The sequence below is a fragment of the Antedon bifida genome, chromosome 4 (assembly GCF_963402885.1).
Source record: "Antedon bifida chromosome 4, ecAntBifi1.1, whole genome shotgun sequence".
In the NCBI taxonomy this organism is placed as follows: Eukaryota; Metazoa; Echinodermata; class Crinoidea; order Comatulida; family Antedonidae; genus Antedon; species Antedon bifida.
In genome coordinates, this window is record NC_136229.1 from 30,792,348 (window position 1) to 30,814,323 (window position 21,976).

Sequence of the window (21,976 nt, forward strand, 5' to 3'; positions counted from 1 at the left end):
TATAAAATGAAGGCAATTTTATTGACTTTTCGTTATTGAATACCATTTTCATTATGGAATTTCTCGTTTCCTTAAAATCATTTTATGAAGGATTTTTATAAGTGACGCATTCGCCGAAATTGTCGACTACTATAAGCATTAAACAATTCCATAAAGGTCATGTTTGATGCCAAGCTATTAAAATCTGCTTTTTAATGTCAGGGTTTGTGTGGCTGTTTTCACCAGAATATAGTATTATCATCCATAAACCAAACACTAATTGATAGTTGCAAATACGTTCTGCCGATTACATTTATTTCTGATGTTATGTTTTCTGTACAGCAACAACTTTACATAACCACGGTCCCATTACGATTGATGCCGCAATTTAAGTAATCAATTATTTCTGCCAGTTGTTCGGCGATGATAGATAATTCTTCACGCAGATATTTGGCAAGATTTCTTATAGTTTATAGATCCTACTTATAGTAAGCCTAACGATTGATTCACCAGGAAGAAGCCGAGACAGAAAAATGTGAAACAGTACTTTGAAGGATTATTTTCGTGGACGTGTAATACATTATTATTTATGAAAGATAGTTTAAAGGACGTCAAGGTTAGCTTCTTCCAGTTTCGTCAAAACAAAGATATTTATTATGTGCAGTGTTTATGTATAAAGCCTGACAAATTTATTGAAACATGCATCTGTCTTATAAATGGTTAAATTTACAAATGAAAATAATGAAAAATAGAATTACAATGAGTTTCTGAATTGAAAAGCAACTTTGAAAGATGAGTATTAATGGTTTTTCAAAGCAATCTTGCGTCTGACATCATACACGATGGAACAGTATTATGCAAATGTTAGATCTGGAACTATTGAAAAAAGTAGCGCAATTTTTCACATCTGACATTATTTGACCTACCTGTATTTAGCAGCATAATGGCACTATTAATAAAATTGCAAAAATAATGCCGGAAGCTGTAATTAAAGAAAAGTTTATTTGCCAAAGGCTGTGGTGCCCATTTCCTTAGCATTTAGCTCAGATTTCACTACAATGTGTATGCTTCTAGGGAGGGTGTGGTTCACCACTATTGATCATTATTCTTTATTAAATATGTATATACATTAGCTTAAATTAAATATTGAACCTTTGTGTATACAGTATATTGATAAATTGTATTTTTATATTTAATTGCTATATTTTCTATTTATATTACATTTTTTTTAAATAGTAATTTGAAATTTGATGGTACATAACTTGAAATGTTATCGCAACTTTACGTCTTTAATACAGGTATACATATTTTTATTGAAATGTATTTTTGTGAGCTATGTATTGTCAAGGACCCCAATGATCAGCTTGCTGAATGTGCCACCCTCATGAAATACTATCAAATAAATAAAAAGCATGACATTTGATTTATCTGTCTCAGTAACCTTTGTCAAGGGGAACTACCTTACGTACGTAAAACATGGGATTCGTAGGTTGACCTTAAATTGACCCCAAATACGTAGATCATAGCTAAAAGGCTTACTTACAGCAAGTAAGTATCTTCGTCAAGGAATCAATACTGAGACCAGGAATTGAATTGAACAACTCTACTTTCTCTACTACTGTGTCACAGCTGTTTTTAGTTCCGTTGGTGACAATAAAAATTGGGACAGCTCTTATGATTTTACTATTTACTAGCGCATTCGTACGCACACTTCTTTTTAATCTTTATAATTAAAGTACCTTTTATGGATGTGACAGAGAAGAGGTTGTTCAGATAGGTCTTTAATGCCACCTAGCCTGAAGCAGTTTAGTTGTAGTGAAGGATTAACATAACCATTAATACAAGATACTAGAATTGTTTTGTAAATTGCATCCTTGTATTGTACAAACTCTATGGTAAGGTTTCAACCTGACAACTTTGTCACACTATGCCATTGACAACCCTGCACTGAGATTGTTTCCTTCCTTGTGATCACTACACCAATTTATTTCTTGTGACTATAGCACTGCTCTGCTAGCTATCAACAAAGATAAATACACTTTCTTTTTTTAATAAGCAATTTAGTTTTTACCTAAACTTATTATTTGAGAAATTGAATAATATTTAAAGATGTATTGTCCACCAAAACATAGATAGATAGATAGAAATCTTTCTTTATTCTGGATATTCATTCAATATTTGTACATTGTTCTTCCTTGAAGTCCAGTTAACACTTACAAATTGCAAATATAAACAGTAAAAATGGAAAATTATGAAAACGTTTTTAAAGACTACAATATCACAAGAAGCAAGAGGAAAATACAGTTAGATCAAATTTTTAAACAATTGCAAAGTTAATGAATTTATAGAGCTGCGAATATCTGGTGAAAGATTATTCCAGAGTTTGACTGAGCGGTATTGAAATGTTCTTTTACCAGAATCATTATGCCATTTTGGTAAGACTAAAGTGTTTTTCGATTTGCTTCTTGTATTTAAATTGTGATAATTATCAATAGAATCATAAAAATCAATTAGGTAATCGGGAACAGTACCTGTTAAACATTTAAAGGTCATTATAAGAATATTATGGTCCCATCGTTGATTTATATGCTTCCAATTGAGTGATGTCATGAGATCATCGACAGGTGTTCTAATATCAGCATATAGGATAATTCTGGCAAGTCTATTTAACAATATTTGGAGTGAGTTAAGGTGCGCTGATGAACAGTTGGACGAAACGGGACTACAATAATCAAAAAATGGTAAAACTAAGGCATTTGCTAAGAGCTTAAGAGAAAAATTTGGAATGAAACTTCTTAATCTACGTATATGGGAAATCTTTGAGCAAAAATTCTCAATATGTTTTCCCCACGTAAAAAATGTATCAAACGTGATTACTAAATACTTAAAACTATCGACCCTATCTACAATGTTATCATTAATTAAACAAGAAATATTACAAAAGTTTGGAAAATTATGTTTGGAACTAAATAGCATGAATTTGGTTTTCTTAACGTTAATTGTTAATAGTTTGTTTGTTTTAAACCATTTTGATATATTAGCAACATTTTTATCAATAATAGATTGTAATTCGATAGGATCAGAGGCAGAACAAAGGACATTAGTGTCATCAGCAAACATTGCACATTTTGAATTAATAGTTATAATTTCTGGTAAGGAATTTACATAAATAATAAATAGAAGTGGCCCAAGGATGGATCCTTGAGGCACACCAATAGTAACATCTTTAGGTTCAGATAATTTTGAGTTAATTTTAACAATCTGTGACCTTCCAGAAAATGAATATTAATAAAATCATACTTTAAATAGGCCATTTTGCAGTTCTAATATAGTTATTAACTTCTGTAAAAAAAAAAAAAAAATTGTTATTTCACTATAAAAAGACAAATGAAACGGTTAATTTTAACCAAAAAAATCATTGTCTGACAGACAATTTAAGATTTTCTGCTTTAAATTACATTTTTTAGGTAAATCTTTTTTTCAGGTTTTTGGTCAAAGTGAATAACTATTATGTGACATTTAAATTGCATATTCAACAACAAATAAAATATATTTTTTTAGGAGGACAATATATCTTTAAACAGTTATGTTTTCATTCTTTCGGTGTGTCCTATTCTAGGACTTTTGATCATGGCATCAACTAATAATGAATACAATAATTGTTTTGATGTTATTCCAACAAATTATGGAGACCTAGATACATTTTCATATAATCTGTTTCTTACTAATCTGTAGAATACATACATTTCAAATTTATGGTAATCTCTTCAAAATCCATTATATTTCATATGTTGATGGTTTACTATAGTAGATGGCATAAATGCATCATTAATTTATGCATAAATACATACACTGTAGGTCATGTGCAATTGTTAATAAGATATAGTAAATTGATATTTGTCTACAAATTAATTTGTTTACTGCGCATTAATTTAATCTAATTTCTTAAAGTTTTCATTATTTGTTTAATGGAATTACATTATGCCTACTTAATTCACAATTTAACACGCTTTTATTTATGTATGTATTTAATTTTATGTGTAATAAATACTTAATTCACAATTAACATGCTTTTAGGTAAGCTAAATTTGTATGTAATTTGTCTGTATAATCTTTGGAATAAGCATGGAGGAAATATATTTCCTCCATGGAGTAAGCACCACAATGGATACATAATTCTAAGAAATTTGACACATGCTTAAGCTTTTGTACATGCATGTTTGATGGTGGTGCCATGGATTGTACTCAAGTTCTGGACAATGCATTATCTTTTATTACAAAAAGTATAACACAATGTTTCATTTTTGATTGACTTTACAGACTTATCCCAAACTGCATTAAAACATAAAAGTATGGCAATGTTATAATGTAAAAACCATGACTTGCTTTCTCTTCTAATAATGTGCAGTTATAATATCATATTTCTATTTTTAACAAACATATTCATATAAAATAAATAAATCATACAATTATTTGACACTTTGCAATCCATTATTTTTTACTTTTCACAAGAGTGTCATTTACATTTTTTTTTGTCGACATATAATCCCAAGAACATTAATCTGAATCTGTTTTAGATTTGCATATGAAAAATAATTTTATCATCTGAAGCTCAGATATTCTATCTATAGTGGGGGACTGTAAAGCAGTGGCTACAGCATTAGAGTTTGTTGGTTCACTGTCCAGTCCTTATCCACATTGTTCCTCCCCACCCAGGGGACAAAAATGGGTATAGGTATTTTGATTTGTTTGTGAGGGAGGAGGTTAAATGAAATGGAGATTTAAGCACCTTGGCTGTTAGCAAATAAGCTTCAGTTTTGACTTTTACTTTACTACTTTTATTGAGAGATTTTTTCTCCACTTTGAGTTGATAAATACATAAAATGAATGGTGATCATCTTCAATTCCACATTTTGAAATTAATGTTGAAATATACATTTTTTTAAATATTAGCAATATATAAAGTAATATTCAAAATGATTATAAAAGTATAGTTACTTTAAAAATTCAAATATTGGATTTTTCTATTTCACTACCTAAAATGTGTAAATATTATAAATAGTTAGTGTATACATTTTTCTTGAAGTTGTTAGAGTGTACACATATTTGACCTATATTTTAAATGGTCAAGATGGGTCAGATTGGTCAACGACTGTGCACTAATTGTCCGATGAAGATAACATCTTGTAAATCTATACCTTAAAATCTTGCACGATTCAAGCATTAAGACGTTAGTACGTGATTGGATGACTTGAAAAAATTCATCTGATCTGAAAACATGTCCAAATCTATCCCGTTAGGATCAATTTATATAAGTGCTTTAGTCCCTTTTATCTCATAGAGTTAGAAATTTCAATACTGGTTAATTTTTTTATTGAAGAAGCTTTTTTTTTTCTTAAAAATCTTAAATCAGCTGGTTAATATTGCATTGCGTCAGAAGATTTTAGTAATGGTAATAAATTTAGCTAACATGATGTGAACATTTCCGGAATAATTTATGTTTGTAATGATGGTTATGAAAATTTTCATGGTAATATTTTGATATTCTAAATATAAATCCATAGACAAAATACTGATAAAATGACAATGCTGTGGGTATCAGTGGCTGGATCTCAATGGAGATACCAAATGACAATGCTGTGGGTATCAGTGGCTGGATCTCAATGGAGATACCAAAAAAAAAAAGCGAAAAGCTAAATCAAAACGAAAAAGTAAAACAGCCAGAAAAGTTAGCAGAGCTTTAGGGCAACACTATCCCTTCATCAGTGCAATATTTTAAATATAGTTATTTAAATATTCAAATTTATTTTATTTTTTTTGTAATTTGCTGTAAATACCTTCGACGACAACCTGTCGTCATCTTTAAACTAATGTTTGGATTTGTCTTTACCAACAGCGCCTAAGCTATTAAACTATATTGACTCAATCCAAATATTAGTTTGAAGAAGTCAATACTGTATGTTGTCAACAAAACATTATTGAAAATATTTAAAATATGTTATTTGGTTTAAGGAAAAACTATAGTATTATATATTGGTTTGTTTATAAAATGAATTCAGCATTCAAATATATAACGATCAACTACATTCAAGCGTATGCATATAGTGTTAATTTTAAACACGCTAAAATATCACAATTTGAATTTTGTTAATTTTTGTATCAAATTCCTCTCAATTAACTGTGAAATGTTATTGCCATAATATACCTTATTGATTTCTTGGATGTAAATGAGAAAGATGAAACCTTCAAGAGATCGATGACCTAACATCTGCCTCGCTCAATTTAACATTCATTATTCAAGCAAACAAAAAAAGTTGTAAATTTAATGAGTTGTTTGCAATGTACAGTTATTTATTAACAGTATAGTAATGACCCATGATAGTAGTCTTCATACCTCATGACATGAATTGTTTTTATGTGAGATAATTGCAATTCTAAAATTAAATTCAAATCTAAGTACAGAGTATAATAAATAAAACAAGTTTTCAATTTGATTTATCATACTCTTCTGTGCGTAAGACTGTATTGATTTTTATAATTGATTTTTTTTAAAGTTTAGTTTTATGTGATAATTTTTTGTTAGGCATAAGAATGATTAATAGCTATATATTTTTTATGAATGATTACATGTTATGAGATTACAATCAATCTATTGAATTAACAGCTGAAATTGAAATTTTTTAATGTCCATTTGAATAATTGTGAATAGACAATAGTGACGAATTTTGTGAAGAATGTACATGGGTAACATAGTCCCTAAAACGGTCTTCCTAAAATTGCCCCTAAATAAGTATTATAGTTGTAATTTACATGCTTTGACATGGTTAATATATCAATGACTAAAATTACAAGAGATTATTTCTCCTACAATTTTAATACCTATAGTACTCATTGCAGTGTACTTTTAGGATTAGAACTATCATGTAATAGATCTTGAGCCTAGAATTAGTGCTGTTTGTTTGACATAGAAAATATTGAAAGGTCATTTTTGATTTTTTTTTATTATAAATTACATTGCAAAATGTAAGTCTTATCAAATAAAAGATTACAGTACTGTAGATTATTAAAACATTCTGTTTACTTTAGCCAAGTATCTTGCACTAGTGGACTCCTGCTAGACTAATCTTATTGCAGTTTAATTACTTTACAATGTTAAAGCTCTGTCTACACTATCAAACTTGTTTGTGCCCAAATATGGTAGTGATATGCCCAAATATGGTAGTGATATGATATCATCGTGTCCATATATGGGCAGATCACACTTTTTTTGTCACATAAACTTTGATAGTGTAGACTGAGCTTTAAAGGTTAGTAAAAGATAATTATCCAAGTCCAGCTTCTCAACAGGCCTGCAAAGAACTATAACTGCTAGCTACTTTTAAAATAATTTAAGATGTAGTAAGTGTAAAGTACAGGGGTACATCAGTTGTGTATTTGCATTGAAACACTAAGCCGCAATGCAATTCCTATAGAAAAGACTATAATTGGCTCTATTCCTGAAGAAAATTCCAAGCATTCTAGTTCTCATGAACTTTACTGTATGACCACTTGAAATTAACGGTTTACATAGCAAATCTAATTGGATTAAAGCACAAAATTGTGTCCAATGGATCAATTATATCTCGTTTATGAACTGACCGACACCAAAATGATTAGTGCGCTGCTAGGTTTCTAAATGCCAAGGTGATTACTAAGATAAATTTAGGAGATACTAGAAGGCATTTTAAAACTAAAAATAATCTAAATCTAAATATAACTTTAACTATAACTCAAAACCACACTGAAACACTCAAGAATCAAATCTAAAACATCATTTTGTAAGTAGAATCCGGTCATTTAATTAAACCAATGAATCCTATCGTCAAGTTGATATGACAATCTTGTTGACTTCTTGATATTTAACACCCAATTGGTCAAAAGCTATAATTGTTCAACTTTGTACCAGTCAAAAAGCTATATTGGTCAAATTTGTACTGGTCACATTTTTACTGGTCAAAAGCTATGATGGTCAACTTTGTACCAACAAATTATGCAAAAGAATGCAAAAATCATTTATTTCTTTCATTACTGTGATTTTAATAGATATTTTGTATTACTAATTTTCTATATATTTCTCCAGTGTTCTCCTAAAGCCAATTTTACCAGAAGAATGTACTGATTGTAAAGTTGCTTCCAATACTGGTATTAAAATCAAAGGGTGTAAAGAAAATATAACCATTTTTTGTTGCTTTAATTTCTAGTAGTGGACATGGGCTAGGGCTATCCATTTCCAGAGCTCCAATTAAGATTGATAAAATTCACTATATTTGACATTTTTGTATTTAAAAATTTAGATTTACTTCAAATCACTTAGGAATCCATGGTCTCACTTATTTTCCAGAATTTATTTATAAATTTGAAAAACACAGTTTGTCTATTATAATTAACAGCAGAAGTTAGAACCAAATTTCCAAAGAATACGAAAAAAATTGTTGTTGTTTGTAATAATACATCATCACTCCTGAAGAAGATCAAAGTATATATAAAATACATAATTTTGTCTATACATGTTATACCACCATAAACTTTTGTTTATTTATTCTTCCTTTTTAAACCATCACTAATATTTCCTTCCAGCAGGCCCCAAGAAGTCAAGCATCACAAAATGCAATTACCTGTATAGCATTGTTTCATTGTAATTGCAGTAGAAATCAACTGTTATAGTGTTTGCATCTTTGCCAACTGGCAGGTGGTTTAATACTGTAATTTGGACGTAAATTTTCATTCATTACAACAGATTAAATCTTGTTTCAAAATACAATATTTCAGTACGCTAAGGAATTGATCTAGCTATTTTTACTATTTATTATCCAGTTAGGTGCACTGTCGCATCTTGTAAAATATTTATTTCATATATTTTCTTACTATTGTATTTTGTCCAGTTCGTTATTAACTGCAAACATATTGTAATAGTTTCTGGTGGAATTGATAGCAGTCAGTTAAAGGATTCAGTTTTATATAAATGCATGTTCCTTTTTTAAACTATTCATAGTGTGGCACAAATTATTTATTCTCCATTGTTGTTTTAATTACTTTTGCACCGTATGTCTGTCTCGCCATATTTAGTCATTAAAACTGGACTGTACATATGTAATGTAGCTCTTTGTTATTTGGAAATTCAAATGTTGACATTTGTAATCTAATTAATGTATTTTATATTTGTACAGTGGGATTTTAAAATATTAGAAGTGTGTCTACTCCTATTTAATCAAGATTTTGATCATACAGCTGGCATGGTCATAATGGTCACAAATACCTGTATATGTTTCATAATTTTTAGGATTTTTATTGTGCTACACGGTTCTGTTGAAAATATGTATTTTCTTATTCAACTTCAGATTTTTATTTTTATGCCAAAGTTATTATTATTTTTTGGTACATTGTTTAAACTATCTAACTACTGACAAAAATTCTGACTTTATAGCAGAATTTTTGTCAAGTATTTGGCCATTAAAGAAATTCTACTTGATTTCTTTTACAGGTATTTGATTTATGTACATTTAACCAGATATTATATTTAAAATTCATGCGTGTACCAGAGCTGTATAATGATGATTGGCGCATTAGTCTTTGGCTATTCACAAATCATAAGCTTCCTACAATTTAATATTGTAACATCAGCAAAGACAGCTTATTCAAAAGCACGGATTAATAAAGTAAATGAGTTTTTTGGAAGAATATTGGAATGCTACACCTAGGGATATGTTTCTGATGATACGTTCTGTAGAGGAAAGAAATGTAATGTAACATAGTCATTAACTAATGAACAAATGTACAACGCCTATGGATATTCTCATTGATGCATGTAAGATTCAATCAAACTAAAGATACAATCGGAGAATAAGATAGTTCGTTTTACCTTACAAGTTAGAAATACAATTTTTTAGAAGATTAATTCAAAATCATACATTTTAATTTTTTTTCATTTTCTTTCTAAAACAAATCATCTAAGAATGCCAGCAGGGCCAGATTCTCTCAAAGCCTAATTTAAAGTAGACTCAAAATTCAAGGTCAGCTTTTTTCTGCCAGTGTTTCCACTTTTGTATCTGCCCAGATCTGACTTCGACTCTTTTTAGCTTCAACATGGCAATATTTAAAGTCACTAATTCATATAGTATGCAGATGAAAAGATGAAATGGGATTGGCAAATATTAATGGAAAAAGAGAGAAACCATGACAATGCATGCATACTGATACTGAGATAATGCAAGGTGCAGTGCACTAGCAGTATCATGTGCTCAATTATGTATTACCAAGAGCCCTAGAGAAAACACATCTTTTTTATTGATTGTGTCAACCTGGTAATATATTGTGAATAAATACATAAATTAGCACTATAATGGCATTTAGTATATGTTTTACAAGAGTCTTGGGAAGATATATCTATCATACTTCCTATTTTCGAAAATATATTTGAATATCGCATATATATCTGAAGACTCGTGGGTATTTATTACATCTGAAGCAATATCAAGTTAATTTCTCTAGTATTTCTTGATACTATAATATTTTTGTTTAAATATACGACTATAGTTCTGTTGCACCAAGTGTAAACAATTCTATTAAATGGTTTGTTGCATGTTCACACAGTTTTTGAGAATTTTTTGTAACACAAGGCTGGTAACTATTCCGCATTTGAAAACTGACTTGTAGTGTGCGTGTCATCTATAACCAGGACCAACATCCGAGTGATTTGTGTGTCCTAATCATCAACATTCAATTCCAGATGAAAGAAATAAATTGTAGTAAAGTTTCTCTTTACAGTAGGTGTGTATAAAACAAAATAGAGAATGTGTTTTTTATTTGTTTGTTTCATTCATTCATAAAATAGTGGTTTAGTTCTTGTTGTGATGATCTCTATTGCAGCTCAAAACAAAGCTAGGGGAATAGGGTGCAGGTGAACCTGTTATAAACAGCAGGCCCCACAACACGACTAAATTTGAACCAGAACATGGGGTAACCCCTACTCATCACAAATGATGCTCAGAGTTTGGAGTGCACATATGTACACTGGACTTTCATTTTAAGTTGTTATATGCGAGAAGACTTATTCTACCACCAGAACTAATGGCCGAGTATAGACTTGAACAATATTATGACTTTGGTTTGTGGGCCTTTGAGCCTTAACTGCTCGTTCATTCGACTTAGTTGTGATGCCTTTTAAATCTTGGATACCTAATCCCATGAGGTTGACACTAATCAACTTTTACTATGCTTTTATAAGTGTGCATTAGTTGAGGATATGGTAGCTATTTTTGTAAAATGTTATACATTCACATTCACACTTCATTACATGAAACATTGATTATGAGAGATGGGAACTTAATGCAATTCAATAAAATTTACTTATAAACCTGCTTGGAGAAGTTTACAGGTTATTAGTCATACCTTTTGCATTATCTACTAAAGTCTGTGTAATTTAAACTCTGTCAAAAACTTTTTGAAAAAAAAAATGTAACCAGGATTCAACAGAAAGTTGGGAACTACTGGTCAGTCTTTATTTCTAGTGATTAAAGTTAAACAGGTAGTGTATTGGAAAATGATCAAGACAAAAATTACTACTGGTATTCATATTTGAATCAATACAAATTCACTGATGTTTCAACGGCTTTTTCTTTGTTGTTTTTTTTATAATAATAATACATGAAAAACAAGCCTTTTCTGCCCAGAGTTGATTGCTCAAGTAGAAAAATTTGACCCAATACAAATAATTCTACACCTACAGTATCTTCATACTAATTATGTTCAAATTAGAAAAAAAACGATTGTCACCTGAGGCAAACATTTGATGGACATGTGACTTGAAATACAATCTTAATCGAGAAATTATGAAATGAATACCCAATTTATATCTGGTTATCAATTTCAATTGGTTTTCATAATGTAAATGGAATGCTTTACAGTTTAATGTACTTGGAAGTTAGGAGAAAGTGATGAAAATAGATGTATTTAGTGATTCATTGGTTCATGCTTATAATCTCTCAACTTTATTCAATACAAATTTAATTCCTTTAAAGTAAATCTAACATTTATGTTGACTTAAATTCCGAAAGTGGCCGAAAGAGTATCTGGTATGACATGATGAGTAAAGTTCTCCTAACATGGAATGGCTTCTTCTTTTTATATTTAAAAGAAGCCAAAGTTATCCCTAAAAGAAGTTCTTTATAAAATATCTCTTACTTATAAGGGGAAGTGTTTCTACTGAATGTGTGTTACTTTAAGGAAGTGTTTCTATTGAATGTGTGTGTTGCTAAAAGGAAGTGTTTCTACTGAATGTGTGCATTCCAAGGAAGTGTTTCTACTGAATGCATGTGTTCCTTTAAGGAAGTGTTTTTACTGAATGTGTGTGTTTCTTTAAGTAAGTGTTTCTACTGAATGTGTGTGTTCCTTTAAGGAAGTGTTTCTACTGAATGTGTATGTTCATTTAAGGAAGTGTTTCTGAATGTGTGTGTTCCTTAAGGAAGTGTTTCTACTGAATGTGTGTGTGTTCCTTTAAGTAAGTGTTTCTACTGAATGTGTGTGTTCCTTAAGGAAGTGTTTCTATTGAATGTGTGTGTTCCTTAAGGAAGTGTTTCTATTGAATGTGTGTGTTTCTTAAGGAAGTGTTCTACTGAATTTGTGTGTTCTTTAAAAGAAGTGTTTCTATGGAATGTGTGTGTTCCTTAAGGAAGTGTTTCTACTGAATGAGTGTCTATCTGAGGAAGTATTTCTACTGAATGAGTGTGTTTCTAAGAAAGTTTTTCTACTGAATGAGTGTCTATCTAAGGAAGTGTTTCTGCTGAATGAGTGTCTATCTAAGGAAGTGTTTCTACTGAATGAGTGTCTGTCTAAGGAAGTGTTCTACAGAATTTGTGTGTTCCTTAGAAAGTGTTTCTTCTGAATGTGTGTGTTCCTTATTAAGGAAGTATTTCTACTGAATGAGTGTGTTTCTACGAAAGTGTTTCTACTGAATGAGTGTCTATCTAAGGAAGTGTTTCTACTGAATGAGTGTCTATCTAAGGAAGTGTTTCTACTGAATGAGTGTGTTCCTTAGAAAGTGTTTCTTCTGAATGAGTGTGTTCCTAAGAAAGTATTTCTACTTAAGTGCATGTCCTTTCAGGAAGTGTTTCTATTCAATCCGCATGTTCTTAAAAGTTTCCTCTACATGTGTGTTCCTTTGCATTGAAATGTTTGTAAGAATAGAAGTCAGTACATCATATCTATCATGCGCATGGATAATTTTCCTGTCTTATAAACATTTAGAATAATAGAACAATCTTGATATATTTTTCATTACATTACATAAACCTTAATATATCATGCTCAGATTGATGAATAGTACTGTGTATTGATTATCTTCTTAAGTTCTAATAATTTTATCACAAGTATAAATCATGTATACTTGATGTATGTAGTTTCCGGATCTACCTTAACATAATGCACCTGCCATATTTATTTGTATACGAACAACTGACAATTTATCATACATTGCAAATACATTATAACCCATGTTAGTTCAAATAACACATGTGTATCGAGTCGGTGTTTGGTCATACACAATAAATTACATTTTTTAAACTAGATTTACAATTTACACATTAATAAGGTTATGATTAAATAGATATGAAGATGCAATTAAAACCTATTATTAATGAACAGCTGTAGAGGTAGTAGGTTTTTGAAGATTAATTACAACCAAAAGTGTGAACAGACATATTTAACAAATTATTTGGTCAATGAACTTTGAGAATGTTAATTTAAAATGCTACTGTATATGAAATATAATAAATAATAATAATAATGAATCTTTTTAATGAGCTACTGTATATGTTTATGAATAAATACATTGTTTAGTAGAGAATTAGAATTTCATTACACTTTTTTAAAGCTAGTTTATAGTTATTTATTTTCAACCTGTTATTGGTGTTTTACACTGTTGGCTTGAAATAAAGAATAAAAAAAAAAAAAAATAAACTTATTATCTATTTTTTTTCTTTCATATACACTATATTTCTATTTCGAAGGTTGAAAATAATGTAAATGAATTCAACCTCTATTTTGCTTTATTTCTTGCAGTGTGAAAGAGGATAGTGAAAACCAGGCTTATGATGCTGAATCGAGCTCAATTATTAAGCTAAACAATGCCACCATCTTGTATTTGAAAGAGGTCAACAAGTTCCTGGCTCTCGTTTGTATATTGAGAGAAGGAAACTTTGATAGACAGGGTATAGTTGTTTTTTTTTGTACAATTTTGCTCCCCTTCATAAACCACCTCCATCAACCTTACACTACACTCGCCTACCCTTTTTAAGTGACTCCTAGACAATGCATGTTGATCCAGTGTGTCTCCCCTAACAAAGGTTATGTTATCAATCATTAGCCTTTTTTCATAAGCATACAGTTGCTCCTGTGGATGTGTATGAACAGTATGAACATTGACAACCCTCTGATATTTGTGACTTTCTCAATTAAATTGTTGAGTATTTTTGAATGATGCACTTGATGCCCCTTTTGCTGTTAATTTTCAATATCAATATTACTTTTATAACTAAGGCCAAAGTACATTCAGCAATTAAATTTGTGTACAACCATAAGCCATTTGGGCTAGTATTCTAAACTTGCAGACTGGACCAAAACTAAATTAAAGACTATACTGTAGATTTTAGCAATGCTTTCTCTCACAGTAGGAACTGATTATAGTAATATGATTTTACATCTAAGAATATTAATTACTCGCAAAATTTAATCTGTGATGCTAGTAATTTCAATTTTCTAGGTAATTTACTAAACAAAGCATTCCATGCGAACATTAATTGGTTTCAATTAAGATACTGTCATTTATACCTAGAAGATCACATGACATTTAACAGCGTTTGTTTGTGTTGCAAAGATATAAATAGTATGTGAATCAATTGCCTTCCTTCGTTTTCTTGAAGCTTAAAATTTGACAATTTAAAAATAATATTGTACCTGTTTCCTGAAAATATTATTTTGACCTAAAATCTGTATTTTAAAATCATTACTTTTTGTTTTCAAATGGTAATTTATGGAATCTTTGTGCTCAATAGAAAATCAATTTGAATCGAAAAACTTGTCCCCAAAAAACATTAAAAATGAAGACTAATGAAATCAGTCTTTTTTTAAATACCCATTTTGCAGTTTCAGTAAAGTTTAGTTATTCACTTGTGTAGAAAAAAATGTTATGTTGTCTGTTTCTATTGTTACAGTATTTATGTTGTCTGTTTCTATTGCTACAGTATTTATGTTGTCTGTTTCTATTGCTACAGTATTTATGTTGTCTGTTTCTATTGCTACAGTATTTATGTTGTCTGTTTCTATTGTTACAGTATTTATGTTGTCTGTTTCTATTGCTACAGTATTTATGTTGTCTGTTTCTATTGTTACAGTATTTATGTTGTCTGTTTCTATTGCTACAGTATTTATGTTGTCTGTTTCTATTGCTACAGTATTTACGTTGTCTGTTTCTATTGCTACAGTATTTATGTTGTCTGTTTCTATTGCTACAGTATTTATGTTGTCTGTTTCTATTGCTACAGTATTTATGTTGTCTGTTTCTATTGCTACAGTATTTATGTTGTCTGTTTCTATTGCTACAGTATTTACGTTGTCTGTTTCTATTGTTACAGTATTTATGTTGTCTGTTTCTATTGCTACAGTATTTACGTTGTCTGTTTCTATTGCTACAGTATTTACGTTGTCTGTTTCTATTGCTACAGTATTTATGTTGTCTGTTTCTATTGCTACAGTATTTATGTTGTCTGTTTCTATTGCTACAGTATTTATGTTGTCTGTTTCTATTGCTACAGTATTTACATTGTCTGTTTCTATTGTTACAGTATTTATGTTGTCTGTTTCTATTGCTACAGTATTTACGTTGTCTGTTTCTATTGCTACAGTATTTACGTTGTCTGTTTCTATTGCTACAGTATTTATGTTGTCTGTTTCTATTGCTACAGTATTTATGTTGTCTGTTTCTATTGTTACAGTATTTATGTTGTCTGTTTCTATTGCTACAGTATTTATGTTGTCTGTTTCTATTGCTACAGTATTTATGTTGTCTGTTTCTATTGCTACAGTATTTATGTTGTTTGTTTTTATTGCTACAGTATTTGTGTTGTCTGTTTCTATTGCTACAGTATTTATGTTGTCTGTTTCTATTGCTACAGTATTTATGTTGTCTGTTTCTATTGCTACAGTATTTATGTTGTCTGTTTCTATTGCTACAGTATTTATATTGTCTGTTTCTATTGCTACAGTATTTATATTGTCTGTTTCTATTGCTACAGTATTTACGTTGTCTGTTTCTATCGCTACAGTATTTACGTTGTCTGTTTCTATTGCTACAGTATTTATGTTGTCTGTTTCTATTGCTACAGTATTTATGTTGTTTGTTTTTATTGCTACATTATTTGTGTTGTGTGTTTCTATTGCTACAGTATTTATATTGTCTGTTTCTATTGCTACAGTATTTATGTTGTCTGTTTCTATTGCTACAGTATTTATGTTGTCTGTTTCTATTGCTACAGTATTTACGTTGTCTGTTTCTATTGCTACAGTATTTATGTTGTCTGTTTCTATTGCTACAGTATTTATGTTGTTTGTTTTTATTGCTACAGTATTTGTGTTGTGTGTTTCTATTGCCAATTTTGGTTATTTGTTTCTGTTTCTTTTACTACTTTAGATTTTCTATTTCTGTTAATATAAAAATGATGTTTCTTCTAAAGTCTAGCAGTAGCAATTACACAATTTCAAATAACGTACTGAGCACCAGACAAAATTGCAGAAACAAAGATTCAATGATACCATTATGGCGCTTAGTTAATTCTTAGTGTATTCATTTATCTTGTTACTTCTACATTTTCTAGACATTTGTACTATACAATTATCAAATCAAACATATTAAAGTTATTGTATGTCTACTCTTTTCAACTTATATCTAATGATAATGTAACTATTTTTTAAAGGTAATTTGTCAATCTGTGGTATTATGGTTTAAAACAAAGAGTTCAAATCAAAACAGGCCATCTGATATGGAAGTACAATACTTTATACTTAACAATTATATTATGTTGATTTGCGTCATTACACACTTAAGTATCTGTTCTTAATGTTCAGTGAAATGACTCCAGATTTTCATGCATCATTACAAGCGATTTCTTGCAAACGAGTGCCGGGGAGATTTCACATGGTTTATGGTAGTTTATTTCTTTATCACGCCTTAATAGCATTAACCGTAAAATACTTTGCCGCAATCAACATTGCTTCTAAAACAGCACATTAAAAAATATAAACTCCCTTGTATTGCTTGCAGCCCATTAATTACAATCATTATCTGGATGCCAAAGCTAGGATTTAGAAATGCGCTTTTATTTTTATTACCTAATTGTAATTATCTGGCGTGGCATTATAACATGTCTCTTCTATTTACCACACTACTCTGTATTTTTGCAAAGTAACTAACATTGTTATTGATGTATTTAGTTGTTGTATATTTATTATGGTGTGTACAACTAATTATCTTAGCACAACGATAGATTCACTTAGTAGAAATTATATCAGAAACATGATACATGGAGTAAAATATTGTTGCAGCATTTTGACCAATAAAAAACAAACCAAAAACTTATGTGAACGGTAGTTAGAGAGCATTTAATGATGATGACGACTGCAATATACTTTAGACTGAAGTCATTGAGATTATGTAAGGAGAGCAAAAATGTATTCAATCAATCAATTGTCCCATTTTTATAGCGGCATTCTAACGATCATTGCTCATAGCACTGTAAAAAAGAAAATCAAGTCAGTTTTTATAAGTGACTGTCCAATGATGACAAGTTTCTAATGTGTAATTGATGTTTCAGGTCAAACAATCGTCAAAGTCTGAAAATTCCTCCACCAATTTTTCTTGAGTGCCACCAATTTAAAGATGTACTGTATGTTAAAAAAATAAATAAATTTTACCATGCTGAAACTTTCATCTTTTTATTTTTACTTAATTACAATCTCTATAATATTTACATACATTTATCAAATTTATCGAATTTGTCAAATCCACATCACTTTGGTTGTATTGTATTCATTTCAAATTAAAAAATCCTGAATCCATAGCAATTTATATTCATACTAATTTGTTTTCTGAAGGAATTTTTGTTACATATGTTTCATCAACCATAACGTCTTTAAAAAGTGCTCTTTGAAATTTTCTTGCATTAATCTGTCATAAATTAATAAAATCTATTATCAATTGATATTTTTAAATGATGAATATTTAATGAGTTTCTTGTTTAGATGCATAATCCAACTGACAGTAATTTAGATTTAAATAAATATTAAAAGGAGAAAAACAAAAAGTCTTAAAAGGCATATTAGAGTGCCTGAGACAGAAATCATGTTTTCTACTAAAATGTTTACTACCTAAACTTAAGGTGGCTTAGTTTAAGTTTGGCTTAAAGCTAAGGCTTTGTTGTTAAAATGACTACCAATTCCATGTACTCTGTAATTTGAAATCATTGTATTTTATTTACCTTCTCTAGAACACTTATTAATCTCTCTGGAGAGATATCTTGCTCAGCTTTATTACCTATTTATGGTCAAAGGTTAAATCTTCTCCTAAGGATCATATGCAATTTTCCAATTCATACTCCAAATCTTAATTATAAGTTGGATATTAAAGGTCAAAGAATCAAGTGTATTGCACACATGTCTTCAATGATTCAATAAGTGCTGTAGTCTATTAGCCCTGCAGTCAAAAAAGCACCGCGTCAAACATTATTTTATATTTTAATCAGCATTTAGGTATGGGAACAAGAAATGCATTTTCCTTTTTTGATCATACACTTTTTTTATAATTCAGTATTTTGCACAGAGGCGCCTCACAAGGTGAAACCACCTTAGCTTCAGGCACCTCAGATAACCAATATTCAAATAGTCTTAAACAAGAAAATTAACAGATAAATCAATCAAATCTTTCAGAATTAACAACAATTGTACACCTACATGAAATTATACCTTGAAGACTATCTAAATTAAAGCTGAACCTTCAAGAAATACTGCACTATGTACATGCCCTTTATCCATTTATCAATGTAGGCATTATATCTACATACCAGTAGTCCATTTATTTTTATTTATGTGCGTGTATCTTTGTCACCCTGTATTGATTTCATTTTAAATACCTTGATGTGTCACATTCTTTTGTATTAAACAGTTTTTTTAAAGGTTTTATAACGGCATATGTGTGCTAATTTTCTTATTTAACATTTCTGTCTACTACTTAGGGTATGTTCAGATCCATGGAGTTATGCTTTCGTATCGCAAGCAATGTCATATTATAATCAGCGTCGTAACAGCAAAGTGTTCAGATTTGCCTAGCTAACGCTTTCTTTTCAAACTGAATTGTCACCGATTTGGGTGAACATCTGGTATGCAGGAGTAAATTTGATTAGTTACAGGTCAAAATTGTTGATGCATGACTTTCGTATCATAAGCGGCGTCCACTAATCTTGTACCTTGAGCTGTCGTAACGAACGAAAGAGTAGTGTCGTACGAGGTGGCTTCCACTAATCTTTTCCTGGTTCAGACCTATGGAGTTGTACGCCGCGTACAATACGAAAGCATAACTCCGTAGGTCAGAACAGGCCCTTAGTGCTTCATCAGAAAATCAATTATTATATAATTTTGTATAATTACTGTCTCATACCCTATTACAGTTTAATTGGGGAGAGAGGGGGGGGGGGAGGGGGGAGGGGGTGTTGGAACAAATTACTAAGCCCTGACAATACATTTACTGAATATTATCATGAACAGCAGAAGCAATTGTACTAAAAGGTATTCTACGGTCTATAACAATTTACAATGTACGTCACATAATGCTGAATAAATGTCCTACAAAAAGTAAATACATTAAACAAAAAAGTGTATGTCTTCTGTCTCTTTAATATTGAGTGGGCTGTTTAGTTGCCGTCAACCATGAGTTTTATTTTTCTCGTTGCTTGACTTCCGTATAATGCTAGCAATTTTGACAGATCTCAACTTTTGTTGTCAATATTGATTCAATCATTCAAGGTGTGTAATGGCAATGCCTCCGCTCTGCTATTATTATTATTACACTGATGAATTCATGATAGGTTTTTTTTCTTCTGAACTTTCACATTTGAAACACTTTCAATAATGTAGTGTTTTTTTTTTAACCTACATTTAAATATAAATGTTTACGTGCACAGGATACTAAGAAATTGTATTTTAAAGCTCACGTCTACACTATGAAACTTTATGTGACAAAAGAAATGTGATGTGCCTATAATCGACATGATGACGTCATATCACTACCAAATCTGGGCACATCTACTAGTTTGATAGTGTAGACAGAGCTTAAGGTAGTATTACCTCTGCCAATTTGTCTGCCCATGTACAAAATATTTCAAAACTGTTTGGAAAGTCTGTAGTGACCTATGGAACAGTCCATTATTGTTTGTTTTTGTTTCATAATATGTAATGTCATCCACTGGCAGTGGATGTATCCCTCCTAGGAAACTATTGAAAAGATCAAGGTTCCTCGATATCTTGATGTAATTTCTTCATCCATTTTTCTTCATCGTCTTCTTCCTGTTCTTGGTTGCCATCCTGTGACTCCTTTAGTCCAGAGTCCCACTTATCCAAGGTCCCATATCCAGGGTCCCACTTATCCAAGGTCCCATATCCAGGGTCCCACTTATCCAGGGTCTGTTGTCCATTGTTTTTGTTATGTTTCCTGCTTCATCTCTGTTTAATTTCTTTAATTTTGTCTGAAACTTTTCCTTATTTTTGTGGATGTACACATTACACAATACTCTTCATATACTTCATTGCTTCTATTAGAAAAAAAACCCCTTATTTATTATTATTCTGCCCCAGTTTGTTATTCATCATACAAACAATTCTAAGTCAGGTCGTACATTCTCTCATTCTAATAACTTAAAAAATTACCAGCAAATAATTAAAAAAAATAAACAACAATAAAAATAATACAATTTAAATTCATGAAAAATTGGGGGAAAAAAGTTATTACAAAGCGAAGGCAAAGTTTATGACTTTTACTCTCTGTAGGTGAAATCAATTATTGCAGGCAGCAATTGTACATGCATAGTCCGTGGGAGGTCTTTTGTTATCCAATGAGAAGCGTTATAATATAGACATTCAGTTTGTCTTAAAGGCCAAATTACACAGGTAGCAGTAACGTTTATGCGGAAAAGCAAATGTAAATACAAAACGCGGACGGTTGAACGCTCAGAATAGATCCACATTCTACAGTAAGTGGGACAAACACACTGTTTTTTGCTTACCGTTGATGCTCGTTTTAGGATGCATCATCAAAACGTTATAGTTCACCAAGGGGAGCAGGCAAGCCCACACTGGCCTTATTCCTAATAAACTGAACATGAAAATAATTATTGTCGCTTCCCAAATATTAAACTGGATGTGCCTAAAGTATCATTTCAATCCATTAGGCGGTTTCCAACCCTTCTACATCAGTAAAATCTTGCATTTTATGCAAAGTATTAGTAATTGCTTATTGTCAATCTTTGCTACTAATTAGGGGGAGTAATAATTATTCCCTTGGGTAATATTTCCAGGGTCATTTGTAAATATGCACTATTTCAGAACAGAAACATGACACGTTTTTTTACTTGAACTTGATATCTCAAAGAAGTATCTTCATGATATCGCTAACACACAAAAAACTACAGTATAATTTTATGCATAATCCACCCACCTTGCAATTATTCTTCCCATGATGCAACGTGAACACAAAAGAGACAATCCTTTATTGTGTTTTACTGAAAAGTATAACAAAATGTATTGTAAATGACAGTAACACAATTGTACAAATGATTATGTCTTTTGTTATATTTTTAGCAATACCTGAATTCAGTAATTAAGCTGTTGACAGTCGTTATCTTATCATTTGTTTTGTCATTGT

The 21,976-nt window shown here is 30.5% G+C and overlaps 1 protein-coding gene across 2 annotated transcripts in view; it reads left to right on the forward strand.

The window, feature by feature from the left end:
* LOC144841561 (ras-related GTP-binding protein C-like) overlaps positions 1-21,976 on the forward strand; it is a 67,927-nt gene that overhangs the window by 43,105 nt on the left and 2,846 nt on the right. For both annotated transcript variants that reach the window (XM_078697967.1, XM_078697966.1), the window contains exon 8: positions 14,074-14,222. In XM_078697967.1, the coding sequence (XP_078554093.1) occupies positions 14,074-14,222 (149 nt within the window). The remainder of the gene's footprint in view (positions 1-14,073; positions 14,223-21,976) is intronic.